At 42.0% G+C, this 15,249-nt stretch overlaps 2 protein-coding genes across 2 annotated transcripts; both read right to left on the minus strand.

Annotated features, from left to right (window-relative positions):
* Nucleotides 1-1,341: 1,341 nt before the first annotated feature.
* On the minus strand, nucleotides 1,342-2,554 carry LOC139659145 (trace amine-associated receptor 13c-like). Its single transcript, XM_071537366.1, has 2 exons — nucleotides 2,382-2,554; nucleotides 1,342-2,149 (listed from the first exon to the last, which is right to left on the minus strand). The coding sequence occupies exons 1-2, from the start codon at nucleotides 2,552-2,554 to the stop codon at nucleotides 1,342-1,344; spliced, it is 981 nt and encodes a 326-aa protein (XP_071393467.1).
* Nucleotides 2,555-8,064: 5,510 nt separating this feature from the next.
* Nucleotides 8,065-9,277, minus strand: LOC139659143 (trace amine-associated receptor 13c-like). The gene is made up of 2 exons (XM_071537365.1): nucleotides 9,105-9,277; nucleotides 8,065-8,872 (listed from the first exon to the last, which is right to left on the minus strand). The coding sequence occupies exons 1-2, from the start codon at nucleotides 9,275-9,277 to the stop codon at nucleotides 8,065-8,067; spliced, it is 981 nt and encodes a 326-aa protein (XP_071393466.1).
* Nucleotides 9,278-15,249: the final 5,972 nt, after the last annotated feature.

Raw genomic sequence — 15,249 nt, forward strand, 5'->3', positions numbered from 1 at the left:
AGCATTTCACAAAATAATTTTCGTATAAAAAAACAATAAACAAAACAGAAAACAAATAAAATGAAACAACAAATAATAAACTGCCTTCTATGTAGTATTAGGTCTGTTGATTCAGTCCCTGTGTTAAATCTCACCTTAAAACACTTTTTTATAAAATTGCTTTCCTTTATGATTGATGGTGGTGCTCTTTACATGTTAGTGGTCTGTCCAGTTTTATCATTGTGTTTTTGACGGACCGCAAAACGGGGCCAGCCAATACTTGTAGGCGTACTTGTCAATAACTGACTGACTGATTGATTGACTGACTGGCGTGCAGGTTACATTTTAGATAGTAGTAGATAATAGTACTAACAATACAGGAGAGGGAGACACAGGACACAGACTGTCTCATAGAGACCATGATTTCTGAAGCTTTACTTCATTTTGATTTATTAAAATTGTGCACCTTGTGTCTGATTTTATGAGTGTATCCATATGGGACAAAAATATGAACAATGATGCTGTAATCTTCTGCCTTGTGTGTTTACCTAAAAACATTTGATGGGGCTTAAGACTGTGACTGGATTGAGAAAAATGATTAAATAAATAATATACAGCACACATTGAAATAAGAATAGAATACTTCTTTCTTAACCAATACTTCTTCCAGACCAAAAGTGCTATTAGAGGCATACAATCTAAAACTGCATATTTCATAAAACTCAACAGTTGTTATCCTTCTCCACGCTCTGGCAGAGTGGGGTTTGCCAAGGCAGTTCCAACTCTGGGCCCTTCAGCTGGGAGATGAACTCACTAACCACAAGGCTATCCCCAATGACAAGGTCTAAAGCACATTGTCTTTATCTAAAACTGTAAGGCCTGTTTGAGAGAAAAGAAAGGACTAACTCTTAATATTTGTAACTTTTAATATGTAAAGATGCCATATTTGCTGTGATATACATATGCAATGTCGAATTCACAGCTTACATGAAACTGGGTTCTTGCCTAAAACATTTCATGATGCTTGCAACTGTGATTTGGAAAATGGAAACAAGAAAATAGAAGAAAATGAATACAGCAATCAAAGAACGACTCCAATTAGAACAAAGTTATCTAACCAAAAGCTGAATAGGAGTTATATGAATTCAAAGGCAGAGCCAGTCCTGTAACTGAAAAGACACAGGTTTGATATCTGCTACAGCCAATGTGTGTCCATATACAGCCATATACCTCAAGTGTCCTTGAGCAAGATACTGAACCTATAACTGTTCACTTATTGTAGCAGCTATGGATAAGAGTGTCACCTAAATGCCCACAATGTTAAAGGATAATTCCAGTTATGGAAATCTACAGTATATCTCTCTACAGTATGTTGGCATCGCAGGAGTCAGGCTGCAGTGTCTGAAGTGTAACAATGAGTTTAATAGATTTTCGAAACCAGGGGTAGAAAAAGGCATAGATCACAGGGTTTAAACAGGAGTTAAAATAGAACAAAAAGACCAAAAATGAAGCACTGGCCACATTCTCCTGGCCTGCAAGAGCGACACAGTAATATGGACAGAAACACATTAGAAACACAACTATCACAATACCAAGAGTCCTGGCTGCTTTCCTCTCAGATTTCTTAGCAGTTACAGTCACTGAATGCTGGAGTGTGTCAGCCACAATGTGGGATCGCATGGCACGAGCCTGAGACACAGCCACCACAAATACTCTCATATACAGAACTATGATGACAGTTATGGGAACAATAAAGGTGAAAACAAGGTCAAAAGCTCCTTCAATGTAGTTAATAACAACCACACACTCTCCAATGCAGGAATTATACCTGCCTGGTTCTCTCAGGTGATCCCTTAGAATCAGACTGCCAAAGAAAGCAGAACAGACCCAACACATATAAACACAGATTTTAACTCTTCTCTGAGTGATTTTGGTAGGGTAATACAGCGGGTCACAAATAGCCACATAGCGGTCGACTGATATGAGCACCACATTTCCTACTGAGGCAGAGATGATGGTAAAGACAGCAAAGAAAGACAAAGCACACATGAAGTCACCCAGGAACCAGCAGGACCCTACAAGGAGGATTACAACTGGCATCAGGAAGCCTGCAAGGAAGTCTGAGACAGCCAGGGAGAGGAGGAGGAGATTGGTGGTGGTGTGGAGCTGCCTGGAGTGAAACAGGAGCATTAAATTCATTAATGAAGTGTCAGTAGTATATATCATCACTAGATGTGGTAGATAGCAAGTATTATAAAAAATACAAAAGCATTGTTTGGCAACTTCTTTCTTTTCATCAAAGGCCAAGATGTGACAGTACCTCTGTTCTCGTCTATCAGCCATTTCTTTTGATAGGTCTACCAGATTTATAAAGATTTGTACATGACAAAATCTATGGCCACCTGTAGTGGGAGATGGAGATGATGACCAGCAGGTTGAGAGCCACAGTGAGAAGAGAGATGCAGGACAGCAGAATGAAAATGAGCATGGCCTCAGCGTGAGGACGTGTTGGTTTCATGCAGGAAGTGTTGAGGAGCTGTGGAAAGCAGAGTTCACCTCCTTTCAGGGTCTCCATCATCAGAGAGAGAGGAGGAGAGGAGAAGCTGCTGAGGTCTGGCAGCTTTCTGACCCAAGCTCTCTACCATACAGCCGATTTATCCCTCTCCTCCCTTTGCTTCCTTTCCTCCCTCCCATTCTGTCTCTTGAGACTGATGGCCCTCTTCCTTTCCATCATCCTCTTCATCATTATCTCTGCTGCTGTCACTCTACTTCCTCACCTCTTTTCTCGCCCCTGTCTTCTTTTCTCTCCTCCCTTCCCAATCCATCCTCCCTACTCATATCATTTTGCTCTCCCTATTCTAATGGTAAAGGAGGTTAATTCATCAAATATATATAACTCAGTAGAGGTTACATTTTCACGAGGAAACTGATTAGTTGATTGTGCAACACCTCTCAATGTACCTCTGCTGTACATAATAATAATAATAATAATAATAATATATTTTATTTAATGGCACCTTTCATGGCACTCAAGGTCACCTTACATCATATAAGATCAGTAATAGAACATACAATAAACAACAAAGCACCAGTAATAAGACATCAGTACAATCAACAGTAAGACATGCAATAAGCAACAGAGATATTTCAAAAATGTTATTGGATTCTGAGACAAGGGAGCTGAGTGGACCCAGATGCAGAGAAAAGGCTGGAGACAGTAGTAAGTAAACTTAAAGACGTAAACTTAAAGAAGTCCATCTCTGCTGGATCCATGGATGGCTCACTCTTGCTGAAACAAGGGAGCTGAGTGGACCCAGATGCAGAGAAGAGGCTGGAGACAGTAAGTAAACTTAAAGAAGACTTTACTGGCAGAGTCTTAGGCACAGTACAAAAAGCTTGGTCTAGTGGTCTTAATACAAAGTGTGGTAGAAAATCAAGACTGAGCAACTAAAGAAAAACATCACAGCAGCAGCAGTAACAGCAGTAGCTTTTAATAATAACCTCTTGTATTGGGTGGTAAAGATGTGTGTGCAAGGTTCCACATGCATCCACTGATTACTGCCCATTTGAGCTGTATAGCTGGCAACCCAGACGCATCCTAGACTTGGCGAAGGAAGCCTTGGAAAACCAACTCTTCACTCAACAGATATCAATTGAGCACATCAATTGATTATCAATCAATCAATCAATCAACCAATCAATCAATCAATCAATTAATATGCAACAGCTGCAGAAGGCCCAAGCCAAGATATACAACCAGGGAGCCAAAGTCTGTGAATTTCACCTCAGAAAACTTGTCATAGTCCTGATCCCCACCTCAAATTCTTGCTGAGTGGCAGGGCTCCTAAAATACCTATTAGATTCTGGAATGAGGGCGGTGCATTTGCCAGGTCTGGACAACCTAGTGGATGGCCCAAGAGCATTGGAGTGGAGACTCGACCCTAGGGTGGTCAGTGAGAATTGACGCCACTTCGGGAAGACAGAGCCCCAACCTGTTTGCCTCCAGGGAGTCGAATCAGTGATCTCTGTTCCTCTTTCTGGAGAGAGATGACCCTCCCTTGCTCTGTGCTTCTCCCACATTCAGCCTCTTTCCACTGTTACTTCAGAGAGTGCGGATAGATAGATAGTGCAGATGGTGATCCCACCTCTTCTGGATGGAACATTTGGGAACTCCTGGCCTGATGGGACCTGCTCTTGCAGGCACATTCCAGAAGTTATTCCACCCCTTTCCTCAGGGGCTCAAGATCTGGGCTTGGCCGATGGTGATTACAGCCTGATTTCCCAATTTCCTCAATGGTGCCCAGAGGAGCAAGGTCTGTAGCAGGGGGTCTCTAATCTCACTTTGGGATGAGACCAGGATCCTGGAGTCTTGTGCCCCCTTTGAGACCCTTGAGTCAGTGGATGTGAAGGGGCTGGCACTTAAGATAGTCACCTTGATGGCAGTAACATTGGCCAGAAGGGTGGGTGAGCTGCAAGTCCAGTCAGTCCGTGGGGTCTCTAGGCAGATTCCCACCATATGGCATAGGGGTCCTGTGATGGAATGAGTCCTTTGCTGAGATGACAGTGCACCGTCTCGCAGTGCCCACTGTGACGACCCCCACCCCCTCTGTCTACTGGTCCTGCCTTGTGTTTGTTTCCCTTTTCAGGAGGGGAGCTGGAGGACAGAGTTGGGGGATCGTTAGCTTGATTTGCTGCACCTGGCTACTGGCTGACAGGGCTTGAAAGGGCTGCTTCTCCTGGCAGTTGGTCTCTGACTCTCTCCCTGTGAAGGTGCCCTGGGTTTTGTTTGGTTTTGTCTTTCCACACCACCCAACACTGCGCACCATACTTTCCACTCATCCATGCACCCCACTTCACCAATGATGCTGCTGATCTACACATTCCATTATTTAGATGGTTGTGTTCAGTTATATTCTTCATCATAAATTAATTTGGGCATTTTGAAGTTGTGCGTGGTCTCCCTCATTGTTATCTCCTTGTGCCAGGATGTAACACCGCCAACTGGGGGAAGATAAATAATGTATATTGGAGAGTAGTACTGGAGTACTACTGGAGTGTTGTACACAGTCCAGTTGTATTCACATCTATATTTTGGTTGAATTGTAAGCACCTTGTCTCGGTAAGAATCTGCACCTCAAGCTTGAGGCCATTTGGAAATGTGTTTCATAAAATATATCAGTAGCACTTACATTACATTACATTACAGTAAATAAAGTACAGGGTAATATCTGATAATAATGAGTAACTATTTATTATAATGTGAAATTTCTCAGTCAAATGCCAGTAATTTCTAGTGATAATGAGTAATTATTAGCATGACAACAGCAAGTTGTGTAATCATTACTGAATAGTTACTGTGTAATACCTTGGAAACATTTGTTTACTGGCCCTTTATTCCTTCTTTCCTAAATGGAACTTCCATATTCTAGTTTAGAAGATGGATCAACTCAACAACAAATCAACATGTTCAGTACATGCAGTGTTCATTGCATTGTAATACAGTGGTTCTGCTGCAGTGCTTATTTAAACTATGAGAGACCTTAACAGGGATAGCTCAAGCCAGAAACATTACTAAACTTAAAACTAAAACTTAAAGTAACCAGATTCACTGATTAGTTTAACAGATTCACTGTCCAGTCTAGATTTGCAAACTTGAATAATTCTCTCTCTAAGATGAACTGTCCAACACTATTTGAATAACATGTAAATTCTATTTTATGTCTATTTTCTGTTTAAGAACCAAAATGTAGTCAGATTTCTGTTCCACTTTTCCCAGTCCAAATGAAAGTTCTGCAACCAGTTTGTTGAGCAGTCATTGTTGAAAACAAGCATGCTGGGTGAGACGACTATGGGACATCTACAAAACCACATATAACCAGTCTTGTCTTTGCTACATTGACATATTAGCTAGCAGTTAAACTTAGTGGCCTTTACCTTCATAGAATTATAAGCATTCTGGTTAAATCTAGGCTATACTCCTCTCAGACAAAATGTCGAAACCTCATGCCTTCTGACATTTATAGATCCTCTGTTTAAGGCAAGGTTTACTAGCCCAGGGTTGTGGGAAAATTGCAATATTCTGGAGAAATTGTTCTAATTTTGCTCAAACTATTTGTGGTGTTAGGTTGCCATACTCTTCCCAAGTGGCTGCACTGTAAGGCAGGAGGTACTAGGAGCCTGGAGTTGGTTTAATAGGTTAAGTTTGAAAATTGCAACAGAATGTTACAGAATACTCTTTAAACTAGTAATCAGTAATCTTTAGTGGATTACATCTTGAATGTAAACTTTCCAAACGTGGATATGTGTTACATTGGCCTGGAAGTGCAACGCATAACCACATTTCACAAAACAATTTAACAAATTAGAAAATAATTAGCATTTCACAAAATAATTTTCATATAAAAAACAAAAATCAAAACAAAACAGAAAACAAATAAAATGAAACAACAAATAACAAACTGCCTTCTATGTAGTATTAGGTCTGCTGAGTCAGTCCCGGTGTTAAATCTCACCTTAAAACCCATTTTTATAGGTCTATTTTCTGTTTCTGCAACCAGTTTGTTGAGCAGTCATTGTTGAAAACAAGCATGCTGGGTGAGATGACTATGGTACATCTACAAAACCACATATAACCAGTCTTGTCTTTGCTACATTGACATATTAGATTAAAAAAAGATGTTAAATCTCATCTTAAAACCCATTTTTATAAAATTGCTTTCCCTTATGATTGATGGCGGTGCTCTTTACATGTTAGTGCTCTGTCCAGTTTTATCATTGTGTTTTTGACAGACCGCAAAACGGGGCCAGCCAATACTAGTAGGCCTACTTGTCAATAACTGACTGACTGATTGATTGACTGACTGCCGTGCAGGTTACATTTTAGATGTAGTACTAACAATAAACAGGAGAGGGAGACACAGGACACAGACTGTCTCATAGAGACCATGATTTCTGAAGCTTTACTTCATTTTGATTTATTAAAATTGTGCACCTTGTGTCTGATTTTATGAGTGTATCATGGGACAAAAATATGAACAATGATGCTGTAATCTTCTGCCTTGTGTGTTTACCTAAAAACATTTGATGGGGCTTAAGACTGTGACTGGATTGAGAAAAATGATTAAATAAATAATATACAGCACACATTGAAATAGGAATAGAATACTTCTTTCTTAACCAATACGTCTTCCAGACCAAAAGTGCTATTAGAGGCATACAATCTAACACTGCATATTTCATAAAACTCAACAGTTGTTATCCTTCTCCACGCTATCCTGCCCCCAATGACAAGGTCTAAAGCACATTGTCTTTATCTAAAACTGTTAGCCCTGTTTGAGAGAAAAGAAAGGACTAACTCTTAATATTTGTAACTTTTAAAATGTAAAGATGCCATACTTGCTGTGATATACATATGCAATGTTGAATTCACAGCTTACATGAAACTGGGTTCTTGCCTAAAACATTTCATGGTGCTTGCAACTGTGATTTGGAAAATGGAAACAAGAAAATAGAAGACAATGAATACAGCAATCAAAGAACGACTCCAATTAGAACAAAGTTATCTAACCAAAAGCTGAATAGGAGTTATATGAATTCAAAGGCAGAGCCAGTCCTGTAACTGAAAACACACAGGTTTGATATCTGCAACAGCCAGTGTGTGTCCATGTACAGCCATATACCTTGTCCAAGTGTCCTTGAGCAAGATACTGAACCTATAACTGTTCACTTATTGTAGCAGCTATGGATAAGAGTGTCACCTAAATGCCCACAATGTTAAAGGGTAACTTCGGTATTTTTCAACCTGGACCCTATTTTCCCAACTGCGGGTGTCTAAGTAACTAATGGGGACAACAATTTTTGAAATTGGTCAAGTATTGAGCGAGATCGCTTCAGCCGGCAGCCGCAAAACGGGCTGCAGTGTAATGCGACAGGGCAAATGCAAACCGTCAATGTACGTCCACTAAAAGTGCTTGTTTTGCCACTGACAGGCTCAGATTGTTATTATAAGTGTCTGACAACATTATGGAAAAGACCCGATACAGAAATGAAAAGCACTTCCTTAAGGATAATTCCAGTTAAGGAAATCTACAGTATATTGGCCTCACAGGAGTCAGGCTGCAGTATCTGAATTGTAACAATGAGTTTAATAGATTTTCGAAACCAGGGGTAGAAAAAGGCATAGATCACAGGGTTTAAACAGGAGTTAAAATAGAACAAAAAGACCAAAAATGAAGCACTGGCCACGTTCTCCTGGCCTGCAAGAGAGACACAGACACGTGGACAAAAACATATTAGAAACACAGCAATGGCAATACCAAGAGTCCTGGCTGCTTTCATCTCAGATTTCTTAGCAGTTACAGTCACTGAATGCTGGAGTGTGACAGCCACAATGTGGGATCGCATGGCACGAGCCTGAGACACAACCACCACAAATACTTTCATATACAGAACTATGATGACAGTTATGGGAACAATAAAGGTGAAAACAAGGTCAACAGCTCCTGCAATGTGGTTAATAACAACCACACACTCTCCAATGCAGGAATTATACCTGCCTGGTTCTCTCAGGTGGTCGTTTAGAATCAGACTGCCAAAGAAAGCAGAACAGACCCAACACAGACAAACACAGATTTTAACTCTTCCCTGAGTGATTTTGGTGGGGTAACGCAGAGGGTCACAAATAGCCACATAGCGGTCGACTGATATGAGCACCATGTTTCCTACTGAGGCAGAGATGATGGTAAAGACAGCAAAGAAAGACAAAGCACACATGAAGTCACCCAGGAACCAGCAGGCCTCTATGAAGAGGATTTCAACTGGCATCAGGAAGCCTGCGAGGAAGTCTGAGACAGCCAGGGAGAGGAGGAGGAGGTTGGTGGGGGTGTGGAGCTGCCTGGAGTGAAACAGGAGCATTATATTCATTAATGTAGTATCAGTAGTATATATCATCACTACATGCGGTAGATAGCAAGTATTATAAAAAATACAAAAGCATTGTTTGGCAACTTCTTTCTTTTCATCAAAGGCCAAGATGTGACAGTACCTCTGTTCTCGTCTATCAGCCATTTCTTTTGATAGGTATACCAGATTTATAAAGATTTGTACATGACAAAATCTATGGCCACCTGTAGTGGGAGATGGAGATGATGACCAGCAGGTTGAGAGCCACAGTGAGAAGAGAGATGCAGGACAGCAGAATGTAAATGAGCATGGCCTCAGCGTGAGGACGTGTTGGTTTCATGCAGGAAGTGTTGAGGAGCTGTGGAAAGCAGAGTTCACCTCCTTCCAGGGTCTCCATCATCAGAGAGAGAGGAGGAGAGAAGAAGCTGCTGAGGTCTGGCAGCTTTCTGACCCAAGCTCTCTACCATACAGCCGATTTATCCCTCTCCTCCCTTTGCTTCCTTTCCTCCCTCCCATTCTGTCTCTTGAGACTGATGGCCCTCTTCCTCTCCATCATCCTCTTCATCATTATCTCTGCTGCTGTCACTCTACTTCCTCACCTCTTTTCTCGCCCCCGTCTTCTTTTCTCTCCTCCCTTCCCAATCCATCCTCCCTACTCATATCATTTTGCTCTCCCTATTCTAATGGTAAAGGAGGTTAATTCATCAAATATATATAACTCAGTAGAGGTTACATTTTCACAAGGAAACTGATTAGTTGATGTACTCTCAATGTACCTCTGCTGTACATAATACTAATAATAATAATAATAATAATATATTTTATTTAATGGCACCTTTCATGGCACTCAAGGTCACCTTACATCATATAAGATCAGTAATAGAATATACAATAAACAACAAAGCACCAGTAATAAGACATCAGTACAATCAACAGTAAGACATGCAATAAGCAACAGAGCATAGCTCAGCAATGAGTTCAAAATCGATATTGTAGTATAAAATAGGATGCAGTTGATGCCGTTAATGTGAGTAAGCTAGTTTAAAAAGATGGGTTTTAAGAGCAGTTTTGAATTCTGTAATGGAGTCCAGTATGTTGCTGTGAGGGGGAAGGGAGTTCCAAATTTTGGGTGCAGCATAGGAGAAGGCCCTGGCACCCATTGTGCTGAGGTTGATGGCTGGTAGTGCCAGTAGACCTGCTGATGAAGACCGCAGGGAGCGAGAGGGAGTGTAAGTCTGAAGGAGGTCTGTGAGATAAGCAGGGGATAGATTATGAAGAGCTTTAAATGTTAATAATAAGATTTTAAAGTTAATCCGTTGTGACACAGGGAGCCAGTGTAATTGAATCAGCAGGGGGAGTGGCATGACTAGCATTGACTAAGACTTCCGTGGAGTGTTGTGTCAAAGCAGGGCGTAGTCTGGAGATGTTTCGCAGATGGAAAAATGCAATCCGGGAGACACTGTTTACATGACTGGAGAAAGAAAGGGTACTGTCCAGGATAACACCAAGGCTCTTAACCTATGTGGAGACAGGTATGGTGGCTCCAGCAATGAGGAGTGAACAAATATTAGTTTTTGAGAGTGTAGATTTAGAGCAAATGAGGAGTAGTTCAGTTTTACTACTGAATTTTAGGTAGTTGTTTGTCATCCATATCTGTAAATCATGGAGATAAGCACTGAGGGTACTGGAGGGGAGAGTATAAGGAAACATAAAGCCGCGTATGGTCAGCATAACAGTGAAAATGAATACCATAGTGCCAGAAGATGTTGCCAAGATGGAGGAGGTAAATAATAAACAGGAGTGGCCCCAACACTGAACCCTGTGGAACTCCGTGGTGAACTATGGAGCTTTTTGACTGGTAATTCCAAATTTGTACAAAATGTGTCCTGTCTGCAATAATAATAATAATAATGAATTTTATTTATATAGCACACTTTAAAATACAACAAATTTTTAAGGAGCTTCACAGAAAGAGTAAAACAAGACTAGGTCAAAACCTAGTAATTGGCTGGACCGTGTATGAGTGTGCCACGTGCCACGGCCGACCAATGGTGTAACTAATTCCGCTGTTGACAGGGGTTAAAGTGGGATTTGGCAGGTGGGGGAACTCTGTTTCGGAGGGGGGGGGTTCAGAAAAAAATAGTAATTTAAAACAAATGTCCTGCATTTCTACGGGGGGTAGATACATAATTGGTGGGGGGGGGGTCAGAAAAAAATAGTAATTTAAAACAAATTTCCTGCATTTCTACACCACCTCTTGGATTAAGTCAAGAAACAGCAACCCTGTATAATGTTAACCAAAAATGTAAAATTATGTTATATTACTAGATTTCATGATCTTGCATAGGCATACTAACCTAAAAAACCTATTATTGGGAATCATGAGAAAGTTTCAGAGCGACAGACACAGAGCGTCCCCGTAACCATAGCAACTCACTCTCACTCCTGCCTGCGTGCGCACTGCGTGAGAGGAGAGGGAGAGACGCTGAAGAGCTGCTGACTGAGATTACTCTGAGCAGCATGCATGGGAATAAATTGCAATATAATAATTATATAATAATAATATAATATATATAATAATATAATATAATAATTTGTGTATATTTCTCACTATTCAGATGGTCTGAATAACTCTCTGCTGCGCTGTGCTGCTCTGTCTCGTCTGTCCTGCTGTCAGTTTCCTTTTTTCATGTCGCGTTATCAGTTATGAATTTGTTTTTCACTGCGTGAGAAAATACACTTGTGGCGTGAGAGCGTGTGAAAAATGTCAATTGCGTGAGTCTCTCGGTCAATGTGTGAGAGTTGGCAGCCCTGTGAACTCGCTTGTCATTATTATGTATGAAACTGCCAATTAGATTTATTTACTTACTATCTACTTACTATCTTATCTATTTACTTTACTTACTTATTTATTTAGGTGCCAACGCCGTTCCGGATCGTTCCGGCCCACTTTAACCCCTGGCTGTAGACTGCTAATACAGAATAATAGTCCATACATCCATACTGATCGTTCCAGCGCGTCCCGTCTCTCTCTCCACCGCTGTCGTCTCCACCCACGGCCCGCATTGATCCTGTCGATCCAAGCGCCAGGCGTTCTCTTACCCGTCGGTGCCGAAAACGCTGTTCGCCGGACACCGGGGGCACATCGTCGTCGGGACCCTGGCCGAAATCTCGGCCGGATCATCGGGAACAAATCGGCGCCCAGCTAGTGGCACTGGCCGGAACCGTGGCCCCGGGAAACTTCGGAAGGTCGGCAATAAGCCCTCGGCATGATGAAACCTCCATGCTCGTTTGTGTCTCTCTCTCCCCCGACAGAACAGAGGATTTCAGGTGGACTGAGCTCGCGCATATGCATCGACATAAATGGTGATATGATATAGGCTAATTGTATAGATTCTACTTTAGCTTCAGCTTACATGCATGATATTGGTCAGCCTGCTTACTGTGTGGGAGAAACGGGCTCCTGATCTCAGCGGAGAAACTAGACGGCGGAGAAAACGAAACTTAAATTTCTGGCTCTGTGACGCTATGATGTGCCACGTGCCACGGCCGACCAATGGTGTAACTTGATCACTCAGTCACTCAGTCAGTCAGTCAGTCAGTCAGTGACAGACATTCGCGTTTGTAGGGCTGGCCCCGCTGTTGCGGTCCAGCCAACAATCATAGTACAACGTTAAAACTGGTCAGTTTACAAAACAAAATCATGCGATTATAGGCATAAACCAAAATAAGGGTTAAAATAAGATGAATAAAATTAGAGACAAAAATTTAGAGAGCCAAGTTTAAAGGGAAAGCACATATGAACCAGGACCCTAGTGGATAGCAGAGAGGAACAGGTGAGTCTTAAGATTTGATTTAAAAACAGTGAGTGAGTCTGAGGCCCTAATCGTTCCTGGGAGCTGATTCTACAAGTGTGGCCCCAGCGATGAAAAGGCATGTTTGTAAGCTTTGTCCGTGGCACAGCAAGAAGATTTGAGCTGCCAGACCTGAGTGTCCGGGTGAGGATTGAGGTGTGAGGAGCTCCTGAAAGTAGGTTGGACCGGTGCAATTTATGGCCTTGAACACCAGGAGGAGTAACTTGAAGATGATCCGTTGGTTTATTGGGAGCCAGTGAAGGGAGTGGAGGACTGGAGTGATGTGCTGTGATTTCTGTGGTTTGGTGAGAACCCGGGCGGCACTGTTTTGGACGTATTGTAACCTCTGGATAGTTTTGGTTGGTAGGCCTGTGAGCAGAGAATTGCAATAGTCAATGCGGGAGCTGATGAAGGCATAGACCAGTTTTTCTGCATCATGTTTGCTCAGGGAGGGTCTTAATCTTGAGATGTTCCTCAGGTGGAAGAATGAGGTCTGACAGACAGATTTAATGTGTGCATCGGAGGACAGTGATGAGTCCAGCTTGACACCCAGGTTTGTGACAAGTGAGGAGAGAGGGATGGGGTGACCATTGATGGTGATGTGGGTGATACCAGTCTTTTTTGTCTGATGGGGGGTACCAATGAGAATAGCTTCTGACTTTCTGCCATTTAGCTGCAGGGAGTTGTTGCTCATCCAGTGATGGATGTCGTCCAGGCATTTGGTAGCCCGGGATAATGCTAAGTGTTTGTCAGGGGAGGTTTGCAGGTAGATTTGTGTGTCGTCTGCGTAGGAGTGGAATTTGATGTTGTGGCTCCTCAGTATTTTTCCCAGGGGCAGCATATACACGTAGATTAGAAAGAGCAAGGGCCCAAGACTGACCCCTGGCGGACGGCAGATGTAACACAGCTGATGCTGGAGGTGAAATTGCCATGGACAACATATTCCTATCTTCCTGTGAGGTAGGAATGGAAGAAGTCAAGTAGGGTTGGTCCGATGGACGATGCCATCGAACTCATGAATATGTTATTTAAGGAGTGTCAGCCAGAGAGCGCAAAAATGAAGGATGGGTTTATTCTAATTCTTATAATAGCTCCTTGCACCCGATTTACTAAAGGAAAAACAGCTTATTTAATCGCACTATTTACTGCCCAGTGAAAGCATGGTTTAATTTAGGCGCAGACATAAGTAAATTTTAGTAAATCAGGGGGTGAGTCTTTATTTGTATCTCAAAACTGAGAATTAAAGCTTACCTACAGAGTGAACTCCGGCCACAATGATCCGTCAGAAAACTGACAGAATTACTAACAGATAGATTTCTGTCCATTGGGTTGTTTTGGAACGTCAACGCTATTTAAAAAAAAATGCCTCTGATTTGCAGTGACAAATCCATCACGCAAAAATGTTCAACTGGATTGAACTTTCTGTCCGTCAAAACGGACGGAAATCTGACGAAGCGCTGCCGGACAACGGACAGCTCTCATTGAAAATTAATTGAAATGAACAGAGACGGACAGACACAACGGACGCCTACCAAACATGAAGCAAAGTGCTGCAATTATGCAGTTACATCACTATGACTAGTATTTAAAATATTTTTTGTAATCAGATGATCTGCTGAATGAGGTTACTAGTAATTAATATCCAACATAGGCTACATACGTGTAAAAAGTATAAAAGAAAGTATATATAAAATTTTTTGTACCAGAACAGCTCACATGAGACCCTTGTCTGTTTCATTATGGACATATGGAAGAACATCCCCCCCATCATGATATTTCACTGTGGACATCGTCATATGCCAATTTGGTAGACATCGCCCAACCCTAAAGTCAAGGGCAGTGCCTTGATTCCCACCTCCAGGAGGCGCTGACATAGGATGCCATGGTCCACCATGCTGAAGGCTGCACTTAAGTCCAGCAAGACAGGAGGCAAACCACTGATACACAGTGCCCCCAACTCCAATACTGGCCAGACGATCCATGAGGAGCTGATGGGATACAGTATCAAAGGCTGCGGTGAGATCCAGGAGGATGAGGATAGAGAGTAGACCGGAATCAGCTGCACGGAGGAGGTTGTTGGTGATCTTAACCGGGCTGTTTCTGTGCAATTTTTGGGGCGAAAGCCAGATTGGAATTGTTCAAAGAGATTATTGCTATCAAGGTGGATCTGGAGTTGAGATGCAACAACCTTCTCAAAAATTTTGGAGATGAATGGTAAATTGAAAATAGGCCGGTAGTTGTTTTAGTCACTAGAGTCTAAACCAGGTTTTTTCAGAGTTGGTCTGATTATGGCAACTTTCAGTGATGGGGGAACTGTACCAGTGGACAGAGAGGAGTTGATAATGGAGGTTATCAGGGAAATGATAGAGGGCAAGCATGCTTTAACTAGGATTGTGGGGATTGGATCCAGGTTGATGACATGTGGAGGTATTGGACTTAATAAGTCCAATACCTCATAATAACTTAAAAAATGTGATTTTCGGTTGGAAGACTGAAGTCACATAGGACAGTGGAT

This window comes from Centroberyx affinis, unplaced genomic scaffold (assembly GCF_046629955.1).
Source record: "Centroberyx affinis isolate AG114_WGS23_722 - 3 ecotype Tasmania unplaced genomic scaffold, CSIRO-AGI_Caff_v1 ptg003022l_1, whole genome shotgun sequence".
NCBI classification, from domain to species: Eukaryota; Metazoa; Chordata; class Actinopteri; order Beryciformes; family Berycidae; genus Centroberyx; species Centroberyx affinis.